General features: G+C 59.5%; 1 protein-coding gene across 4 annotated transcripts; it reads right to left on the reverse strand.

Moving 5' to 3' along the window:
* Positions 1-624: 624 nt before the first annotated feature.
* Positions 625-20,913, reverse strand: SLC45A3 (solute carrier family 45 member 3). 4 transcript variants are annotated; one of them, XM_027564283.1, is made up of 5 exons: positions 20,817-20,913; positions 7,376-7,770; positions 5,732-6,514; positions 4,596-4,861; positions 625-2,367 (listed from the first exon to the last, which is right to left on the reverse strand). In XM_027564283.1, exons 2-5 carry the CDS (start codon positions 7,545-7,547, stop codon positions 1,936-1,938), a joined length of 1,653 nt encoding a protein of 550 aa, XP_027420084.1. In that variant the 5' UTR covers positions 7,548-7,770; positions 20,817-20,913; the 3' UTR covers positions 625-1,935. The 4 variants fall into 4 exon arrangements, with proteins under 4 accessions (XP_027420084.1, XP_027420085.1, XP_027420087.1 ...); XM_027564284.1 differs by lacking the exon at positions 20,817-20,913 and adding an exon at positions 20,356-20,529; XM_027564286.1 differs by lacking the exon at positions 20,817-20,913 and adding an exon at positions 19,254-19,443.
* Positions 20,914-22,537: the final 1,624 nt, after the last annotated feature.

Below are 22,537 nucleotides of genomic sequence, written 5' to 3' on the forward strand. Positions count from 1 at the left end.
GAAGAGTCAGACACGACTGAGCGAATGAACTGAACTGAACTGAATCTCTAATCCTGAACTTAAACAGGCAATATCAATAGAAACTCACCACGTATTGACATTAAACATTTTTTCCCCTAGTTTTGTCCACAGAAAAGACCTAATACCAACAATCAACCTAATAATAAGCACTCCCAATGCCAATATTATGGTTGCTGTGGAAAAAAACCTTTTTCCACAGAAATCAATCAGATGCCCTTAGAGAAAATAGCTCATTTCAGATCTATGGCAAGAAATACACAAGGTGAGCCGGGACATCTGTTAATGCCAGAAAGCAAAGCAGCTTTCAAAGACCATTAAGGTTGCCAGGTGCGTCCTCTTGCTGAGGCTGATAACGGGCGCTTGCTCGTCTTCTTGGCCTCACTGTGAGCCCTGTGATAAGGAAAATGCGCCCCCTCCCTGTGCCTTACTCCCCTTCCCCCCTAGAGGGTTTCCCCAGTCCTCAGGCAGCACAACCCAACAGGCAGAAGACAGATGAGTGCTGGTCTATGGCTCCACCTGCTGGTGGTGCTGGGACCTGCCGCTGCCCAGACCGGGTCTTGACAGGGGCTGGTCTTTCCCCCTCAGAAAAGACACAAAGACCAATGAAACATAGGAGTAGGCTTTAATTTCATCACCATAAACATTATACTCTGATTGCTCACATACAGCATAAAATATTTACTCCGCTAAATAAATAAGACGTGACATTATTACAAACGGCACTTAAACCCCCAGAGAGATAAGACCTCCTTAGCCCAGGCAGGGGGTGCTCCTGAGTTTCTGCGCTAGAGTTCTTAAGCACAGATATGCCCTGGGGGCTGAGACGGATAGAGGCTCAAGGAGCCACACTTTGTGCTTCTGGTCCCAAAACAGCCCCAAGGAGGGGGCTGTGGAGCGGGGGAGGAAAGGTGGGCTTGGAGGCCTAGTCCCAGTCCTAGGCCCCCCTAGGCTGGGGGTTTGGGGGCTGGCAGGATCATGGGGTGGGGGGTGCTAGGGAGGCTGCTGAGACCTGGAGCCCCACCCTTCACATTCCCCAGCCCTCCCCACCTCGGGTACCAGGAGCTGGGATATCAGTTGGGGTGAGTGGAGTTTGCAAGGTCAAGGTTAGGCAGTTTGGGGGCCAGACCAATCCCTCCAGGAGAAGGAGATTCTGGCAACCCTCAACCCAATAACTAACCATCTCAGGGGACCTAGTCACCGAGGATCTCATCCTACCCAACTCCTAGACACCTTGATTCTCCTTCTACTTAAATAAATAAGTTAAATATTTAAAGACCAGGGTCCCTGTGATGGCACCACAGGGGCCAACAAGCAAAGTCCTAAGTGTAGGAGAGGGGGAATAGCAGAAAGGGGGTGCTGGAGGGCGGGGCGGCTTGCCTTCACCACTCAGGATCATGCTCCCCCCAAGTCCTTTTCGTACTTGCAAATCCTGCAGAGTCTCACAGCAGAAACTCCCACGCAGGAGCGATGATGGGAGAACCTACAGGATAAAGGCCCTTGATGCCAGAACAGGTGGTTGCATTTACTCAAATTTGGGATTTACCCCAATCCCTTCACTGGGTGTATCTTGACCAGGACACTAACTGTCCACCTTGAGCCTGGGTGATCCCTGGGCAGAGTCCTGCATTCCAGTGCGTGGACTTACTTAAATGCCCTGCCCTTCTCCCCTTGAAGAAGTCCAGACTGAAGCCTTCTGAAGAGCTACCAAGCCAGCCGGCCCAAGACTGGCTTAGGGCTGGGAGGGAAAGAGGTGGGAGGGAAGAAGCACCTCGCTGCCACCAGGAGGCAGCGGAGAGCCACACCAACCACTTTGGCAGCAGCAGAAAGGGCAAGGCCAACCCCGGCCCCAGGAGGCTGAGCAGGGAGAGCCGGACCGGGAGGCAGGCCCTCCGCCCTCCATGCCTGGCGAGCACCCTACACAGAGTATTTGGCCAAATCACTCTTGTCAAATACTACCTGCGTGACAAAGTAAATGGCAACCAGACCCAGGCCTGCCGCCGAGACCATGTAGGCAGTGACGGACTGGCTGAGCTGAACGATGAAGCCCATAAACAGAGACGGGGCCACCTGAGACAGCAGGAAGGCGCTGTCCAGAATGGCCAGGTCTAGGCAGATGCCTCGGCCCGGGATTGCCCTGGCCTCCGGTGGCTCAGCCACCGCGGTGCGCACGGAGCCCTCGCAGGCGGAGGCCCCGCAGAGAGCGGGCGGGGCTGCCAGCAGGCCGCCAGGCCCCCCGTGTCCGTGGGGGAAGGGGGATGCAGCCTTGGGGCCCGGCAAGAAGCTGGTCATCACGCCGTCCTCACCGGCACCGCCTCCGTCGTCTCCTCTGTACTTGGGCAGGAAAACCTGGGGGAGGGGAGGGGGACACACCAGGACAGGTCAGCACCCAGACACGGGGTCCCCCAGCTGTGAGAACCGGCCCAGGCCTTCAACTCAGGGCCGAGAGGAAGCCAGCAAAGGGCCTCAATGAAAATCGGGAGCAGGGCAGAAAACTGGGCAGACCCCGGCGTGGTCTGCGTCTCCTGCGAGGAGTCTCCTCGGGAGTGGGGGCCGGGGGCCCGGAAGGGGACCCCTGAAACCACATGTCGAGGTCTCTTCCAGCCTCTCCTCAAATCAGCATGGCAGATGCACTCAGTACTACCAGTTCGGAGGGGAACAGAACCCCAAGGTAAAAGGAAAGACAGGAGAAGGAAGACAGGCGGGCAGAGAGACACGGCGGAGCGGAGGAACACAGGTGAGATCCCCGCCGCCCGAACCGCACGCTCCTTCCCGGCCTCCTCCTCCCGGCCCCTGCCACCTGCCACCGGAAACCGTCGACCCCCACACAGAGAAGTGCCCGCTGCGGGGCCTAGGCCCAGGCTGCAGCTGTTGCCCTCCTGTGAGGTCTGTGGCCCCAGCCTGGGCCAGGCAGGGTCCTCAGACTCAGCCTGGAGAAGAGAGGAACACCCGTCCTGGCTCCCGTGGCCTGGATGTGCTCCTGTGGGAGCCGTCCTGTCCGTCTCACCGTCTGCCGGGGACAAGCACGGCCTGCCCCTGCCCTGCCTGGGATGCCCCAGAGCCTCCCATCTGAGGACAAGGCCCGTCTGACAGCCGTCCCAGGGCCCACGCGTGCCTGGAACACCGCGTTCTCAGGGTCGGCTGCATCAGAGCCGGGAGACCGCGGCGGAGCTCTAGCCAAGGCTCGTGTGCTGCCAGGAAGCGGAGGAGGCGGGCAGGCAGCACGGGGCCAACGGTGCCCGGGACCCTGCCCCAGCCGGCCGCCCTGCCCTGGGGACAGACGTGCTCCCCAGTCTAGGGGAAGACCAACCCCAGCACATTTCCTGGCACGTGTCCAAGGCTGGCCCCTGGACGCCAGCCTGAGCCCCCAGTCAGCGCAGGAGAGACTGGAGGCTGATAAAGGTCATCAGGGCACCCACAGGGGCCGCGGGGGTCAGGTTCCCCCACCCACACCCACCCCTGCAGCTACCGATTGGGTTAACACGCCCCCCAGCTAGGTGTTTCCTCACCCGTGGCCTGCAAGGGGCAGAACAGGTCTCCCCTGCAGTTTGGAAGCCCTACGACAGCAGGCTGAGTCTCTTTTTTCTTGGGACACCCCTGGACAGAACTCTGCAACAGGGCTGCAGCTCAGTGAGGCTAGTGGAGGCCACAGAGGTGACCACACAGCCTGGCTCAGAAGGTTCCCACAGGAGGAGGCTCCTGGAGGGGCTGCTTGCTGCTAAGTCGCTTCAGTCCTGTCCGACTCTGTGCGACCCCATAGAGGGCAGCCCACCAGGCTCCCCCATCCCTGGGATTCTCCAGGCAAGAACACTGGAGTGGGTTGCCATTTCCTTCTCCAATGCAGGAAAGTGAAAAGTGAAAGTGAAGTCGCTCAGTCGTGCCCGACTCTTCGTGACCCCATGGACTGCAGCCTATCAGGCTCCTCCATCCATGGGATTTTCCAGGCAAGAGTACTGGAGTGGGGTGCCATCGCCACTGCTTAGAGGGGGGCTAAGCAGGGAGGAGGTCCCCCGACTTACACAGTGCCCAGGCGAGCGGTGGCAGGGGCCTCAGGCTCTGAGAGATCCACCGTGGGGGTGGGGGAAGCGGACGAGGCAAAGGAGGGAGGCAGGAAAAGGAAGATAAACTGAAAGAGGGGAGGGAGGAGTCGGGAGCCTTCCCCGTCTGAGACCAGAGCAAGGTCAGTAACCAGGTCTCTCCCTGGACAAGGCCCACGCCAGGCCTTTCCCACTCACAGGCTGCGGAAGCTAGGTGCCCCAAAGGTCATCTGATCCAGCCCCCTGCTTCTGCACAGAACACTGCAACCCAGACTGAGGACTTTGACTAGCCTGCTTCTTCAGGATTTCCAGAGGATTTCACATTTCCTGCAATCATCCACTTGAAGGGCTTTATAATCCTGACATCAGGATGTCATTCCCAGAATCTTATCTACACCCTCCTTCCGCAGCCCAGGTCTCTGGCCCTGGGACCACAACAGGCTTCCTCTCCCGTCAAAGAATTCCTCCTCCAGCTTCTCTGGCCAGACCCTGGCTCCAGACTGCTAGGTCAGCCCTCCCTCCCCCGGCTCCGCTGAGTACCTGCTTCTCGCGGTGGTAGAGGGAGGCGAGCGTATAGGGCAGGATCTGCAGGGCAGAGAAGGTGACGCCGGTGAGGGCAGCCGAGGCGGTCACCACCGCCACGCTGCGGGACAGGCACGTGGCGCCAGCCGCCACAGGGAAGGCCACCACGCTGGCTAGGTAGACTGCCCGGGTGCCGAACCGCTGCACCAGCCGGTCCATGACCAGGGAGAAGAGCAGGGAGATGGCGCACTGCAGGAACAGCCCCAGGCTGCCCATCCGGACCCCTGGGGGTGGAGGGGGAAAGGCCATGAGAGGGGGTGGGGACAGTGCTCAGCACAGGGCGCAGGGCACTCGGAACCAGGAGCACCGGTCTCTGAGCCCATCCGGACCCTGAGCCCATCCTGACCCCTGGGGTGGAGGGGGAGAGGCCATGAGATGGGGCTGGGAAGAGGGTTCAGCACAGGGCGCAGGGCACTCGGAACCAGGAGCACCAGTCCCTGAGCCCATCCGGACCTCTGGGGGTGGAGGGGGAAAGGCCATGAGACGTAGTTGGGAGAGGGCTCAGCACAGGGGCACAGGGCACTTGGAACCAGGAGCATTGGTCCCTGCTGCCCAAGACCCGCTATTGCCAGACCCGCACCCAGCACCCCGCACCCACCCCAAGCAGCAGGAGTCTAGATTAGGGAAAGTGATCACAGCCACTGGCCAAGGGCCAAGGAAGCCGTTCTGAGGGCTCAGAGCACTCAGCTTCCAGGAGGGGGCCAAGACAGCCCCGCCAGAGCCTCCAAAGGAAGAGTTTGGGACACCTGAGCTGCAAGGCGTGGCCACGGCAGCGGCGGAGCAGAGGGCACACAGAACGTGGGGCCAGGCAGACCTCGGCCCGGCCTCCGGACCTGAAATAAGCTCAGCCTCTCCATCCGCCAGGTTGGGGCAATGACTGATCAAAACTTGACAAACAGCCCGAGGCTCTGCTGAGGTTGCAGCCAACCTGCTGCTCTTCTCCCTCAGCAACTGCATATGCAGCCTGCACGCTGGCCCATTTTCCAGGTGGGGAAATCGGGGCCCAGACGCCAGGCTGTGGGCGTCTCCCCATGCCCGAACATCCATTGGAGGGCAGCTCCCACAGCAGCCCCCCGGGACAGCCAAGGCCTTACCTTCATCATAGTGTCTGCGGGCCTCCGTGCCTGGCTCAGCCCCGGGCACGCCCTGGTACAGCCCCTCACCCACGAAGTCTGTGTAAAATAACGTGAACGTCATGAATGCCATCCAGCTGCACAGCTCCGCCACAAAGAGCCGGCGCAGGGCGCGGGGCGTGCGGCAACAGAGCCGGCGCAGCCAAGGACAGAGGGCACCCAGGCTCCGCAGGGCCAGGCGGGCGCGGCCTGGGCAGCAGGGCGGCACCGAGGGGGCGGAGAGCCCTTCTGCAGGCTCGGCTGGGCCCAGGGCTGCCTCCTCGGCCACAAATGCCGTGGCTGCCACGCAGGTGAGGAAGATGAGAGCAAGCAGCCCAAAGAGGCACTCCTCCTGGGTGCCCAGGTAGGGCGCCAGGGCGCTGGCGTCCCAGTCGATGGCGGGCAGGAGGTAGCCCAGGCAGCCCCCGAGGCCGATCATGAAGGCGTAGACGGAGAAGGCCTGGCGACAGTGGTCCGGGTCCCGGAAGAGGTCAGAGAGCAGGGCCTCCAGGGGTGTGAAGCACAGCTGGCCGCAGAAGGCCAGCAGCCCCACGCCTAGGATCAGCAGCGCCAGCTCCAGCGGCCTGGCGTCCGGGCACAGCAGCCCCGCCAGCCAGCTGGCCCTCGGGATGAGGAAGAGGCTCAGCAGGACGCCCAGGGACAGGGCCCAGATGAAGGGTCTCCGGCGGCCGTAGCGCCCGCGCCAGTGGTCACTGGCCGAGCCAAGCAACGGGACAGAGAACAAACCCAGCACCGGACCGATGCCTGCAAGAAGGGCGAGGAGTGTGAGCGAAAGGCCAGGGCTCAGAAGGGGCGGGGGACGGGGACCAACCTCCTCGAGAAGGAGGGACGCGGCGACGACATCGCATGCAGGGCCCACTCCGCACTGGTGCTGTGCTAACCACTTCACCAGACCCCGACGCATGCCTCACAACTGGGATCACTAACGCCCCATGTTAAGACTGAGGCATGAAGCAGCCGGTCAGTGATAAATTGCACGGGCACGGAGCCAGGGAGGGCGGGAGGCAGGGTTTCAACAGGCAGGCTGACCCCGACCCTGCCATCCCGACAGACCCCTCTTCCTGGGAGTGAAGGAAGTGACCGTTTGCTTGGTCACCACCAAACGATGGTGCCCATTCGCCTTCTGTGGCTTTCGCAGAATTCGTCTGCAGCCAGGAGCCCAGCCCCTGCCCTAGGGGCCAGAAAGAGCCCTTGCTGGTTGTGGGGGGAACCCCAACCCAATTTATCCATAGCTAAGTTAGCAGTACAGCTGGGCTAAGTCACCTAATCTCTCATTAGCCTCCACTGTCTTCTCTCTGAAATGGGTAACCTCAAAGCGTTACTGCAGGAGTTGGATGAGGCCACAGGTCTGAATTGCAAAGGGCAGTTTCTCCACGTCTCAGGGGGCTGTACATGTGTAGGGGCCTGGGACACAGAGGTAACCAGGGAACGGCCCTGTCCTCCTCTTTCTCTCGGAGCCCCTCGGCGCAGGGTCAGCCCTCTGCTCAGCAGCACTGACCCCCTGGCTAAGGGGCAGCAGGCACCTTCTGGGTAGAGGCGCTGGTGCCTTCCTTTCCTGGGAGGCCTGTCTCTGGAGCAGGAGGGGAAGAGGATGCGGTGACTCACCCAGCACCATGGTCATGAACTTCTCTTCCACCCCCACTTCCAGCAGCAGGGGTGGCACGTAGGTGATGCCCGCCGCCAGGCACACCTCCAGGCCGAAGGTCAGCAGGTTGACCAGCAGGAGCTGGGCCTTCCGATGCCTCAGCAGGCGGCCTGCCCACAGCCTCTGGACCATGCTGGACCGGGCAAGTGGGGCTCTGGCCCGCTCACACGCTCCAGAATGGCTCCGTCTCCGCCTTGCTGCAGACGCCGAGGCCTCTCCTGGCTGCCACCGACCGCCGAGGACTCAGCCAGAAACCCACTCCTGCAGGCCCACTGTGCAGGTCTGGTTTCTCAGCCATGCTAACCGCCTGTCATCGTGGGGGGCCTCGGCAGGGTACAGATGTCAACACTCGATCCTAAAAGGGCAGGGACAGTCACAAACACAGAGCATTAAGTTCCGGGAACCTAAGCTCTAGGATTCACTCTGAACTCTGAATCTGGTTCACTCCCGGGCTGATGGCGTGGCCCTGACACCCAGGAGCCACCCCCTATTGTGCAGGCAGGAAGTGCATGTTCATATTAGCTTAAGGTTGACCTAATTAATAAGGTAAATATGATATTTAAACCTCAGTACACTCCAGAGGCTACTAGATGTTAGTAATTCTCTGTTTTGAAATCTTGGCAACTTCCCTTGTTTCCTAGTATAGAAGGGAGGGGGAAAAAAAAAGTCAAACCAGCTGAATTCCCAGTTCCCCAGGCACTGTTATCAAGGTGCCCCTGGAGACCCTCTGCGAGGCCCGGTTTGTTTTTCTCTCTCCACTTGCCAAAGCTGGGCTGTTCAATTCCCCTTTGTTAAGAGTCACACTTCCTATTTCACATTGCCTGGCCACAAGCCGAGCTGCACCAAACTACCACCCCAAGGAGGAGGACAAGGGGAAGAGAAAAGGCTGTGGTTTCTTGGGTTGGGTTTGAGCCTGTCATTGAAACCATTTGAAAAGCACTCCCCTGGAAGAACCTCGGCCTGAAAACCCCTCTTGAGTTTCTCTCCATGCTCAGTGGCCATGGGGAAGAAGCACTCCCATGTGAGCTGCCCAACTATCAGGGGACTGGGGGGCTGCTCCCAGGTCCCAGCCTCACCACCTGGCAGCCACTGTGATGATGCCAGTGACCCCGGGGCGGGTCCCCTCTTGGCCCAGAAATCCCCGCAGCCCTTTCCGTTGGGCCTTCTGCTCAGAGATCCCAGCAGGGAAGTACCCACCCTGGTCCCCAGCCCCTCGGGCAGTGGGCCTCTAGGTCTTGCTTCCCGACCACTGCACCCACTTCAGTCCATTCTGTTTACAAGTGACCATAGAAGAGGGAAAACCAAGTCAGCTGCACAGAGAAGGCAGAGAGGGGAGCCCTGGTCCCCTAACCTGTCATCATCCCGTGGTGGGTAGACAGGTGGACAGAGAGCCTCAGGCCACTCGTGGCTGGAGCCTGGAGTGCCTTCTCCAGTCTCACTGACTCAGCGCCACAAACGCTGCTGAAAAGCACTACTGCAGTGCAAGGTTCACGGCCGAGAGCCTGGCTCCAGCCCCTGTCCCCACTGAGCGCATTCCCGGAGCACCGTGCCCTCTTCCGATCTCAGCGTCTGCTTCCTTATCTAACACCACGAAGCCCCACAGGGCCTGTGCATTACAAAGCATGCTGCAGGTGCTGTCTGCGCTGCGCCACAAAGAAATCAGACGCGGTCAGTGCTGGCTAAGAAGTGTCCATCCCGTAACTGCCTGCTGGGGTTGTGCAACTTGTAGCCCAGGAAGAAAGGGACTTCACACGAGGCTGGACAACCAGCAGCCTCCTCCTCCAAGAGCCACTCAGACCCAGACCATCCACTTTGGAAAGAGACACGGACTGCTATGGGGATGGCATGGGAGAAACGTGAAACACGGACCCATGTGGTCGCCAGAGTGGGTTGGGGGACCAGAAAGCACCCTTAGCTGGGGGCTGTGGGTTCCGCTCGAGTTCTCCCCAGTCCCTGCACTGCCATGGCAACCCCAGGAGGAAAGCGGGGGGCCATGGAGACCAGGGGGCAGTGCTGTCTGACCTGGAGGGAAGGGTTCTGGGTCTAAAGGCTTCCAGCCCCTTCCATTCCCCACCCTGGGGACTCCCCTGCCCTGGGCTTTAAGGGACCAGGTCCTCCCTGAGCAAACAGAGACTTTATCAGACCCGGCCTCACCCACATCCGGCACCCATTCCCAAACCCTGGTTTGCCCCGGTTGTTTAGAATAAATTGCAGCTCTCCAGCAACCATCAAGCAACCCCCCTGCCTCCCTCCCTCCTTCGGTTCAGCTCCCCACAGCCAGGACTGAGGAGGACGAAATCCTTCCCATGCCCGGCTCCTCTCTCCACCCTCAGGAGGCAATCCTTCCCATGCCTGGCTCCTCTCTCCACCCTCCAGAGGCAATCCTTCCCATGCCTGGCTCATCTTTCCACCCTCTGGAGGCGCTGTGCCCAGGACCAGGGCCTGGGCCAGCTGAGGGATTCCTGGGGAGGAGGTGGGCACCCAGCCCTGCTGCTTCTGCACTCAGGGTGCTGAGCGTGGCCTCCCTCTCTTGGGCACCCCTGCCACCCCAGACTCTCCCCAGCCTGGAACTGCCCAAGAGACGCCCAAGCCCATGAGAACACCCTCCCTTCCAAAGCCCTTCTTTCTTTTCCTTACCGTTCCCCAGTGCCCCAGCCTCCCGTTTGACCCCCACCTCAGCCCTCAGGAGGAGGAAGCTAGAGGAGGACTCCCATCTCAGCCCTCAGGAGGAGGAAGCTAGAGGAGGACTCCCATCTCAGCCCTCAGGAGGAGGAAGCTAGAGGAGGACTCCCATCTCAGCCCTCAGGAGGAGGAAGCTAGAGGAGGACTCCCATCTCAGCCCTCAGGAGGAGGAAGCTAGAGGAGGACCCCCCCCCTCAGCCCTCAGGAGGAGGAAGCTAGAGGAGGACTCCCACAGCACCAACTCTAGTCACCAGTGGTCCTCCCGGAGCCTTCTAGACACAGAGGAGCCCAGGGCCCAGGCTCGGACAGGCAGTCTGTCACCACCTTCCTGCCTCCAGCTCCCATCTGCATCCCAGGGAACACCTCTCCCTAAAGCTTGAAAGTGACGACTCCCGATGGGTCCCCCTGCTTTCAGAGCCCCCTGCGTCCTCAGGGACACAGGCAGGGCAGCAGGGTCCACTCCACGCCTCCACCCTCCACCCTCCAGCCTCAGAGACACTTCTGACTCATCCTCCTCCCCACGGCTCCTGGAGCCCACCCAGAGGAGCTCACCTGGTGGGGAGGGGGCGGGAAGACGAGGGAAAGGGGGCTGACCCTGTGCACAGGAACGGAAGACCTCTAGGAGAACAAGTCCCTCTCGAGGTCCAACTGTTTCCCCCCTTCCTTCCAGATCCTGGATGACAGGACAGCAAGGAAGCTGAAGGAACCCCAAGACTTCTGGAAAGCTTTAGGGACCTCTGCCTCAGAGCTCAAGCCTTTTAGATGGAGGGTGAACCTGCATTTTACCTGCCCAGCTCCAGATACCCAAACACTCCGGGTGCCACACTCCCAGAGCGGGCTATAGGCACCAATGCAGCTTTCCAGCACCCACTCTAGCAGAGAAGGAGCCTGGGAAACGTTTATCTAAAGAACAACTCACGGACAGCAGCCTGGGGTGGGAGGTGGAAGGGACAGGCAGGACCTAAGTGCTGCCCCCACGCCCAGACACCCCAAGGAGACTCCAGCATGACCCCCAGAGGGCGGCTCCTAAGGGCTCAGCCAGGGGTTTGAGCGGATGGCAGAAGGTCCTGGGCTGGAGGGCACCCCTGTCTCCCTGGCCCCTCTCAGGTTAGGCCTCAGCAGGGAGTACGGAAGTGCAACTGAGCAACAGGAGCGAAACTTGGCCTGAACTTTCTCTCCAAAACTCAGAGGGCTGGAGGAGGCTGATGGGGGGGGTGGGAAGGCCCCTCCAGGAAGGGAGTGTGGAGGGACGCATAAAGAGGCCTTTGAGGCCATTCAAAGGGGCTCCTGCCACCCCTCCGGCGAGGTGGGGCTGGGGTAGCAGGCGGCCCCCGCGGACGACAGAGGCCGAGGGAGTGGGCTGGGGGCGGCATCTCTGTGGCCTCTTTATGCAGGCCGGTGCCCCCACATCGCCCAGGCATCAAAGGGCCCCAGCCCTGGCCTGACCCCGAGCCCCCCCGCGACGCGCGGTCTGTGTGAGCCCGCCATCTTTCTCACGAGGCCAAGGAGCCCCTCCCTGCAGAGAAGGAAACGGGGAGGAGGCAGGGTTAGGGTTAGACTCAGCAGTAGAAAGGGGTCGGGTCACCCCGGGCCAGGCTCCCTAATGCCCCCCAGCCCAGGCCGGGGCTGCAGGTGCAAAGGATCCCACAGGTAGAGGCCCCGAGACTGCACAGGACGAGGGACCCGGTTTCCTCCACACCAGACTGGACCCCAGAGCCACACCCCACATTGCCGTCTCTCAGATCCTCTAGGGTCGTGGGCAGGGAATAGCTCTGGAAGCTCACCAAAACCTCTTGGGGGGGGTGGGGTCACCCAGCCCCTTGCCTCAGACCCAGGGGGCCAGTACCTTTGGTCCTACCTCGTAACACCTAGCCCCCTGCACCCCCAAAATGAGCTCTTCACAGGAGCCTTAGGACACCCCAGAAAGCCTGTGCTGGCCAGACAGGAGATGGGAGATGAACATGCTTGAGAGGTGGCGAGCTTTCCACCATGACAAACCTCTCTGCCTGGGCCGCTGGGCTGTGGGAATTCCTCCTGTCTGGGCAGCGAGGGAGAAGGGGACGCGGGAGGAGCCTCCATGCAGCTCCCACGCCTTCCAGCCCACGTCAGCCTGCATTCTCCAGGCTCAAGTGTACTTCCAAAGAAGCAAGGGTCTGCTCCCCAACCCCGACCCGACCACCGGCAACAGCTATCTGCATAAGAAGCCAGGGCCCACGACCCCCTAGGCTCCCCAGGACGTGCCGGAGCCCCACTCGGAATGCAGCCGCAGAGCGGGAGGCCCGGGGCTGCGGCCGCGGCAGAGAGAAGGCCCTCCCCCACCTCCTGCAGCCCAGCCCCGGCCTCCCCCGGGCCCAGGGCCGGGGATTTAGCGTCCGCCCTGCTGCGCCGCCTTTTCTTCGCTCGGACGGGAAGCCTTCTGCTTAGCAGCTTGTCAGAGCGAGCGCGGGGCTGCGAGCCGGGACACAAAGGGGGATTAGGGAGAGACCTCTCGGCCGCAGAGTAATCCGTCAAACTCCCCCTCGGCTGCCGCCCCAGCCCCTGCCCGCTCGGGCCCCTTCCAGCTGCTGCGGCCCTCTCCCCGCCCAGCCCCTGAGCCCCGCCACGCTGGGAGGCAGAGACCCCCAGTCCCCGGGCTGGGGGTGGGGGGCGGCCGCAGACACTGGGAAAAGGGCAGCGGCTCCCTCCCCCCACTCCCCCCGACGTGTGAAAACCCAACAGGTGGCAGCGCGCGGAGGGAAGCCGCTTTTGTTGCCTGAGAGCCCCAGACCCGGCTCTGAGACACACAAGTGCCTGGGGAGGCCGGGGGGAGGGGAGGGGAAGGGACCCGGGGCCCAGAGCCCGCCCACCTCCCCCGGCCAATGCAGCCACGGGGCGGCGGGGCCTGCCGACCCTCACCTGGGCCCGCCTAGGCCGAGCGCGCCTCCCAGAGTCACCTGGCAACCCCATGGGGACGGTCAAAACGGACACACACCTAACGCCAGGCACCCGGCCTCCGGATCAGACGCCCCTCCTGCAAACAGCGGCGACCCAAGGTCCCTCGGGACCACTTTGACCCAGTGCGGTCCGGATGGAGACAGTCAGTCAACTGGCAGCTCTTTCAACCCAGACATCCCAGTGGGTTCTCCAGGGTGGCCAAGTTTCGACAATCAGCCTGACCTGGGTTCGCCTGCCAGCTCTGCACCTCACTGTAACTATGGGACCTTGTTCACTGCCCTCCCTAAGCCTCAGTTTCCTCATCTGCAATGACCAACAGCAGCTAACACTGAGGTCTACCACATGCCAGGGGCCCTTCCAAACGTTTGAGTCTTCCAACTGGCTTGATGAGACAGTTGCAATGAGTGCACCCACTTGACAGGTGAGGAAGCTTAGATGAATACCACCAACGTCTCTCAACGTGTGTGAGAGCAAGGACCTGCAAATTCATGCAGCACTGGGCCTCCTCGTGGAGAAACGTGGGAGGGGGTCTCTCATTCCCAACAGGAGCAGCAGAGGTCGCAAGGGGACCAGCTCTGCGTCGGCTTCCACCCCCCTCACCCACGTGGCTCCTGCAGGGGCCCCCAAAGGCACAAAGAATGCCAGGAATGTAAATGCCTCCCCAGGTGCTGGCCCCAGCAGGTGAGGAGAGGTCACTGGGCAGACGCGCCTGTGCTGGAGGCTGCGAAGGGAAATGGAGGCTGGGGTAGACATTTCCAGTTAGGGGACAGTGTGGTTCCCAGCCACGGAAAATCATCACAGTGGCCGACACTTGCTGACTGTTCAGGAGGTTGTCTGCATGTACCTGATGTATCTTCTCCAGTTCATACCATTTGCACAATCCCACAAAGTATTTGACATTCCTATTTCACAAGGATGAAAGGGGAGGTTCAGAGAAATACACGCCCAGGCTGCACAGGTAAAAAATGGTTGAACGGAAAGTTCAAACTGTTCCTGAATTCTAGAAAGTGCTCTGAACTAGGAGCCTGGACAGTGTAGTTCAGTTTCAGCAACTTTCACAGCTGTGTATCCTGAAATACCTCTCTGGGACTGTTTCCACACTGTAAAATGAGTGCTAGTCTAGATGCTGTCTCAAGTTCTTTACAACTGTACGGCGATGTGATCTCACACCTGCCCCCTGGCCCCAGGTGGGGTGCTCACCATGGACGGTGCCCACCAACAATGTCGCATGGCACCGGCCGGGCAGTCCTAGTCCTCCACCACCGAGAGCCAAGAGGAACCAGGTGGAAAAGGGTTCACCAGCTACACTTACCCCATCCTTTACCTGCCTACACAGTGCTCAAGTACATAGAGTGCCAAGGGTCAGCGGTCACCTGAAACTGATCCGAGTAACCCACCCATCTGGGGGCAGAACTGACCTCTCCCCTACTCCCTCCCAGAGCTGGACTCTGTTCCTGGCAGAGTAGCTAAATTCTTTCTCAACTTGGGCCACAATGAACACTTCCCTACAAGGCGGGGGTAGTGGTACACAAAGAACCCCTTGGCCCGGGGTGGGGGAGAGGAACACAGGAGAAGGGCGAGCGGCACATTCAGGCCGCTGGGGAGTCCCCTCCCCCTGCTCCCTACAGCCCTGCAAAGTGAAACCTGACCAGCCTCTCTTGCAGCAAACTCGAACTCGCACTTTGCCAGCCAGCCAGACCAGGCGGCTCTCCCCAGCCATACACATCCTTGTCCCCCCACCCCCACCCCCGAGCTTGACCTCCCTCAGAAGGTGACAGATACAGGAAAGAGACCAGGGCATGGAGGTCTGGGCAGACTTACTAAGGAGCAGAGAGCCCTGGGCCCGGGAGTTAGACCATGGTGCTGGTCCCACCCCTGGATCTCAAGTTCAGTGGTCTCTGAGGCCCTTTCAGCCCTGATGCTGAAGCTGAAACTCCAATACTTTGGCCACCTGATGCGAAGAGCTGACTCATTTGTAAAGACCCTGATGCTGGGAAAGATTGAGGGCAGGAGGAGAAGGGGACGACAGAGGATGAGATGGCTGGATGCTATTTGCTAACTCAAGTATGCTTGGGACGAGGGAGGCGGGGGCATAATGGAAAGCACTGGGGAAGGGGGTCTGTCTCTGACTGACTGCTGGAGTTTGGGTAAACTCCGGGAGCTGGTGATGGACAGGGAGGCCTGGCATGCTGCGGTCCATGGGGTCGCAAAGAGTCGGACACGACTGAGGGACTGAACTGAAGGGAACTGATCCTAGGGTCTGTGACCAGCCCCATTTACCAGAGGGGGCTCTGGGCTGGACTCAGTCTTAGGGATGTGTTCTTCAAAACAGTCCCCTTAGCAGTGAGCAGAGTGTGAGGGGCTCCAAGAAAGAGGCATTTTTTCTGTTGCTGCTAAAGAGCCCGAGTTTGCCCACCTTTGAAGAGAGTGTGCCTCATTCATTACAACCTCACCTCCCCCAGAGAAATGTCAGTGAGACTAAAGCCTGCCCACCCACCACCACTGAGCCCCCCTCTGTGCAAGCCCCGCTGTGAAGGGGCTGGGGATTGGGAAACAACCCACCAGCGCCCTTCAGAAGGGCCAAGATGCAGGCAAAGCACCATGAGGTGGTGCAGGCGTGCACGCTCCATGCTCTCCAGGGTTCCTGGAGGAGGCTGAGCCATGAAAGTCAGCAGGCAGGAACTATGCACAAAAGGCAATGTCCATAAAACACCGCCACGGGAGCCTGGGATTGCTATATGCACCTGCCTCTCCTTTTAGCCCCTTCCCAGTCAGGTGTCGCTTACTCCTTGGAAGGAAAGTTATGACCAACCTAGATAGCATATTCAAAAGTAGAGACATTACTTTGCCAACAAAGGTCCGTCTAGTCAAGGCTATGGTTTTTCCTGTGGTCATGTATGGATGTGAGAGTTGGACTGTGAAGAAGGCTGAGCGCCGAAGAATTGATGCTTTTGACCTGTGGTGTTGGAGAAGACTCTTGAGAGTCCCTTGGACTGCAAGGAGATCCAACCAGTCCATTCTGAAGGAGATCAGTCCTGGGATTTCTTTGGAAGGAATGATGCTAAAGCTGAAACTCCAGTACTTTGGCCACCTCATGTGAAGAGTTGACTCATTGAAAAGACTGATGCTGGGAGGGATTGGGGGCAAGAGGAGAAGGGGACGACAGAGGATGAGATGGCTGGATGGCATCACTGACTGGATGGACGTGAGTCTGAGTGAACTCCGGGAGTTGGTGATGGACAGGGAGGCCTGGCATGCTGTGATTCATGGGGTTGCAAAGAGTCGGACACGACTGAGCGACTGACCTGATCTGAGTCAGGTGTGGCGGGAAGAATACCAGACCTCAAATCATGGGACATGGGATATTCATCAGCACTGGGCCTGTTTTTATTTTCAAAGCAGCCATCATGTTCCAGTTACCTCCCCTGGCCCTCCCCTCCCTTTCACCTAAATCTTATCCAGCAAAAGTCCCCACGTCCCCCAGGGCTACCTGAACCTCGAGCTGCCAAGGACCCCTTTCTCCCAAACCCTGATGACACTCACTGGACACTGAGTGATGGATATGGTCCTCCTGGTCTCTGACTTGTAGTCCTTCCCTGTCTCCCACTCCACCAGCCCTTCAGCTCCTAGAAACCAAGGAGCATTGTCCCTGCTCAGGCCCTGCCAAGGGAGGTGCTCAACCAAGGGCCTTAAAGGTGAGGCTGATTCAGAATTCTTGTCTGATGGGATCCGACCAGTGTGTCCAGGTACACTGAAGGTGCTCTGCTCTAAGCCACAGGAGCCAGGAGCAGGAATCTAGATTGCCATACTCCCAGGGATGGGTCAGGCACTCCCAGCTTGAACGCTATTTGCTAACTCAAGTATGCTTGGGACGAGGGAGGCGGGGGCATAATAGAAAGCACTGGGGAAGGGGGTCTGTCTCTGGCTGACTGCTGCTGGGGGCATGCTGTCTGCCTAGACATTCATCTGGCCTGAATCTGATGACTGAGGGACTGCGGGCTATGAGACCAGAGGCTGGTGTCCAAACTCCATTCCAGCTGGCTCATCCCAGCTTCCTAGAGAGAATGACCTCTAGAATTAACAAAGAAGGCAAAAAGAACAAACGTACCAAGCACCTGGTCTGTGCAGGCTCCTTGCTAAATATGGTGATCTCATTTAATCCTTACCGTACTCTTGTAAGGTGGATACGATCATCTCCATTACAGACACAGAAACCAAGGCCAACAGGTGAGGTAGGCTTGTCTCCAACATCGGAAGCAAGAAGGCCCACAAGTCGCTAAGGGTCAGTGGCAAAATGTGGACTTCTTCCCGTGGGGGAGGAAACACAGACTGTGTAGCACAAAAAGGGCTTACACAGGAAGTTCTGGTCAGCCATCAGGACGATCCCGTGATGGCTCTGTCACCAGCCCCTGCCCCCAGGCGGGGACACTCAATACACTGGACAAAGCTCCACGCTGCAGCTCTGCTGCTGGGAGTCAAGTGGCATCACCGTTCAAGACACTGGGCCTGGTACCAACTGGTCCAGCCTCCGCCCTTGCTATCCAGCAAACAGGGCCCCGGACTGTTAACATACAGAAAGCCAGGCTGGGTTTTTCTTCTTGACACCAGAAAGCAAAGGGTTCCCAGGGCTGGGGCGGGAGGACAGAGCAGAACAGTAACTTCAGAACCCTCCCTCCTCTCGCACAGTTTCTCTAAAAACCAGAACACAAAAAGTCTTCTCTGCACAGAAGGCATTTAACCTTCCAGGCACTGTACCTTCATCATTTCATGGCACTTTCTTCCAACTTGAGGAAACAGGCAGGGCAGGGGTTTCTGGACTGATCGAAAAACAAGCCATGCACAGTACTGACAGGGAAGACACCAGGACGTCAAGTCCTGCTGTGTTCTTTGCACCGGACAAGTTCAACTGCAAGTGTGTCATTTACAGCTTACATACAGTTGTATACGGTATAATTCCCTTGCTAAGAAACTTTGGTTCCTGAGCATGAACCACAAGGACTGCCTCCATCGCTACCAAACAATAGCAGCTGACGTTATCACGGTGGCTGTGCTCAGAGCTTGAGATCGTCAGCTTGTTTAATCCTCACAATACTGCGAGGCAGGTACTGCTATCCTCATCTTACAGAGGAGGAAGCTGAGGCACAGATAGGTGAAGTAATTTGTGCAAAAGGAAATAAGACTGGGACTTCCCTCGTGGCCCAGCAGCTAAGGCTCTGCACTCCCAGTGCAGGAGGCCCAGGTTCGGTCCCTGGTCAGGGACCTAGAGTCCACATGCCACAGCTAAAGAGCCTGCATGCCACACCCAAGACCCAGTGCAGCTAAAAAAGTAAATAAAAGGAAACAGAATTCAAACCCAGGCTCTTAACTAGTCATACGGACTCCCCAGAGTACAGAAGGCCTTGATCCCAAAGAAACAAAGTCTACAGCAGAACCCAAGAACAGAGGCCCAGGGTGGGTGCTGTTGTCCACTAGGGCACACGTGTACATACAGTGGATATAGTTAACACCAGTTACCTGTAACTGACACTTGTTACCTATCAGGCACACAGTCCAGTGCTCTGTATGCATGGTTTAATAAAGCTGGAGTGCTTTCTACATTTTAGACATAGGAGTTGGTGATGGACAAGGAGGCCTGGCGTGCTGTGGTTCATGGGGTCGCAAAGAGTTAGACACGACTGAGCGACTGAACTGAACTGATGTGTACATATATTTATATTTGCTCCATTATTATTTAATAAATAACAAAGCTACAGAGTAGGAATTTTCATTATTACTGTCATGTCCATTTTGTAGCCAGGGATACTGAGACTTAAAAGATGTTACGTAACTTGCCCTTCATCCCTTAGCCTGTGGAGCAGCCAGGATATAAACACCTGACAATCTGGCTTGTTATCTATAATACTATGTTTCAGGCTCCAAGAGTCCTGATGAGAGCTTAATCTGCCTTTCAGAGTCCTCAAGAACAGCCGGCCTCTCTCCCTTTTCTCTCCAGAGCCCTGCCCAGGCTGAGAGAGGGGTATTCACGCTATCCCTCCAGCACCCAGCCTGGAGGTATCTCAGTGGCCACCGAGGATCACTGTGCAGCTCCTCATCCTCCTGAAGGACACCGCAGAGCCGGGAGAGGCACACTCCATGAGCAGACAGAAAAACTCCCACCCCCAACATGCCTGCACTAAATTGGAGCCTGAACGTCCACAGCTGTACTCACAGCTGTATTTTTACCTTCAGATTCATCCTGTGGACTCAAGTTCCATTTTTCTGGGCACTTTTAGAACAGAGTCCTGGTTTCGGACAAGCCTGGTGAGAGGAGATAAGGGAGGAATGGGAGGATGAGACCCGTATTTGTTGGCTGTGATCTCAAATAACTTTGCAATCTCACACTGGAAGAAGTTGCTCTATAGGGAAGGCTGGGGCAATCAGCAGCCTACACTTCCTGGCGCTGCCCTCCCCACCCCAACACGCCAGCCTGCGGCCGGGCCTCCGCGCAGGGGCGTCCAACACCAAGGCTGTCCCTCTCCGAAGTGAGCCCGGAAAGGCAGTCAGAAGCCTCCCAGGGCCTCATCAAGCCCCCGAAGAACGTTTTCAGGAGCCCAGCAAGGATCACTTTAGGCCCTGGTCCACGGACTGCGGCCAGCTGCAGACGGCAGCTTCGCCAGGATGGGGTTTGTGTTACAGCTGAAGAACAAGTCTGCACCAGGTACCCACCGGGCCAAACCCTACTGTACCCTCCAGTCTGGCCCCTGAGGAAAAAGATAGGGAGGTGTGGCCCTCGGGGCAGGGGGGGCGGGGGAGGGCGGGAAGCGGAGCAGATCAAGAGTGCCGGTCAGGAAGGCAGACACCGATTCAGGGGTCAAGGGCAAGGTCAACGCACAGTGATGCAGCGCCGGGGACCACAGGGGACCGGGGCAGACCTGGTCCTCACCCACGGGACCCGGCAGTTCCCTGGGGCCTTCCCCTGCAGGCCTGGCCCGGAGCCCTGCGACGCTGTGGTGGGTGCCCGGGGACCACCTCAGCACACCTGTTGGCTGCTCTCAGGATTTTCAGCAGCTCTGAGCCCGGGAGGCGAAGATAAGGACGCCCTTTCTTTCCCCCTCTCTTCTGACGGATAACCGAGGCTCAGGACGGCGCGCACACTGCAGCCCAGCTCTCGGCCCTGAGCCAAGCCCCAAGACTGACGTGCGAAAGGGCTCAGCCCCCTTTCCCTCCTCACAACCCCTCACTCCCCCCAGGCAAGCCGCCCGCGCCCGAGGACCCCGCGGCGTTCCGGCCGTCGGCCCCTTCCTCGGCTCCCAGGTCCCGGGCTGCGCGCGCCCCGGTGACTCACCCTGCCCCTTTCCGGTGAAGCCGAGACAAGGGAAGAAAATAAACGCAACTTTCCAAAGAAAACTCTGACGCGGGAGAAGGCCACCGGAGCGAGCGGCCGCTGCGCCCGCAGTCGGCCAGACCCGGGGCTCCAGGGAGGGGCCTCTCTCCGCCCGCCCCGCCGCCCGGTCGGTCGGGGACGCGGGGGACCCGGCGCCTCCAGCCTGGCCCGCCTCCGCGAGAGAAAGCGCGGCTCCGCGGGGGCCCCCGCAGCCCGCCCGCGGCAGGGCGAGGGGCGCGCCCCGGGAGCCTGCAGCCCGTCACACCCCCCGGGACTCGCGGAGCCAGCGCGCGGGCGCGGGACGGCCACCGCGCCGCCCCCTCCCCGAGGGCGCAACACACGCGCCGCCGCGGAGCCCGGCAGCGCCGCGCCCCTCCCCGCGCCGGGACCCTTCCCGCGGAGCGCGGCGGGCGCGCCCCTACCTGGCCGAGGCGGGCGCCTGTCACCCGGGGCCGCCGCGCGCGGGCTCGTCCCCCCCGCCGCCCCCAGCGCGCCAGCCGGCGGCTTTTAAATCTCCAGGTTACTCGGCGGGGGGAGAGAGCATGCGCGCTGGGGCGGCCCGGAGGGGGCGGGGCGAGGCGGGCCGAAGGTGGGGGGCTGCGGGGAGGGGGCGGGGTGGGGCCGGTACCCAGGGGAGGAAAGCGGGAGGTCCCCGAGCTGTCTTTGTAGCCGCGACCGCGACGGGCAGCCCCCGCGTGGCTCCCAGACTATCATTACCTAGGGCAGTACGCCGCCCCCTCGCCCTCGTCCTTGCCACCAAACATTTAGGTAGTACCTGCCCGGCTTCTCGGGGCGCCTCCGCTCCCCGCGGCCGGTCTGCAGCCATTACCCGCGCGAGCTATGCCGGCCAGCCCCTGGTCCCCCGGGCCGAGCCGCACCCCACCCACCCAGGACCAGCCCTTGCAAGAGATGTCGTATTCTCCCCGAGTTACTCTTCCTACTGTTTGCTGTTCTCGGAAGCAGAAAGAGCTTCCTGATGGCTCACTCAGTCCCTCTTTCTGAAGTTAAAAAAGATTTCAGATTTTTTTCTTTCTGCTTAAGGCTGTGTATCGGGAAAGGGGCGGGGGAAATAGGATATGTTGACAGTAAAATGTTCCCTTTATCAGCTGTTGAGCAAGGTCCCAGAAGATGCCTGTTTCCAGGATGCCTTTAACAAGACTGAACTGTGCAGGTGGGAGAGAACTGGGGGCCCAGGCTGCCCTTGGGGTGGGGGGCCCAGTTGTGTCTTTCTTCCTCCATGGAGTGGAGAGCACTCCGATTTATGTGCATTGTTGATTTGAATACTGTGAAATCAGGGGGAAGATGCTTTTGAAGGGGAGGACCTAGTTGACTGTAGCCATGGATCCAGCACCAAGGCACAGGGCTCCAAGGCTGGCCCTGACATCAACCAGGCATGATGTGGGAACAAGTCCCTTCCATATTCTGAGGCTGGGTAAGAAGGAGTTGGCCAGAGGGTCTCTAAGGGAACTTCCAATTGAAGGCAGAGAAGAATGGGAAATCTCGAAGGGAGAGAGGAACAGTGGAGCCCTGGTGATGGTGATGAGGAGAGTGGGCACAGGAGAGAGGAGAGGGAGAAAAAAACAAGAATCTCCTCTATTTTCTGGATCACTGAATAAGTTGCCTCTCTGGGCACACTTACCCCTCCCCCAGCCTCCCAGCAGGTGACCCTCCAGGGCTGCAATCGCTTTCCAAAGCCTTTGGCACACCCATTTGTGGCCAGCAGAGAGGATTGGGTGGAGTCCTGGGTCCCTTAGCTGGTGTCCCTCTTGCCCCAGAAAAGAGGGCAGCAGTCAGGAGGAATTCCAGGTCAGTTGGAAAATTACTGAGCCAGGAGAGCGTGGATGGTGGTTTTTTCCAGGCTTGGGGGAGGAGCACTGGGGGTGCAAGAGGGAGCAGGAGCCCACCCTCCCCTGACTAGGGGAGCCTGCATGCCTTGTGTCCTGAGAGGAGGAAGGGGGAGGAGGGCTCAGAGAGTGAGCTGACAGTGTCCTGTGAGATCCTGGCCCCCACCAGGGGTCTGGCCACCTGGATGAGTGCTGGCTCACCCCTCTGCACTGCCGGTGACCCTTCTTTACCAAACCAGGTGGGCAGACTGTCTAGGCCCCACCCAGCACAGGGGACTGGAGGACCCTCCGCTGGCAAG

The sequence above is a fragment of the Bos indicus x Bos taurus genome, chromosome 16 (assembly GCF_003369695.1).
Source record: "Bos indicus x Bos taurus breed Angus x Brahman F1 hybrid chromosome 16, Bos_hybrid_MaternalHap_v2.0, whole genome shotgun sequence".
Lineage (NCBI taxonomy): Eukaryota > Metazoa > Chordata > Mammalia > Artiodactyla > Bovidae > Bos > Bos indicus x Bos taurus.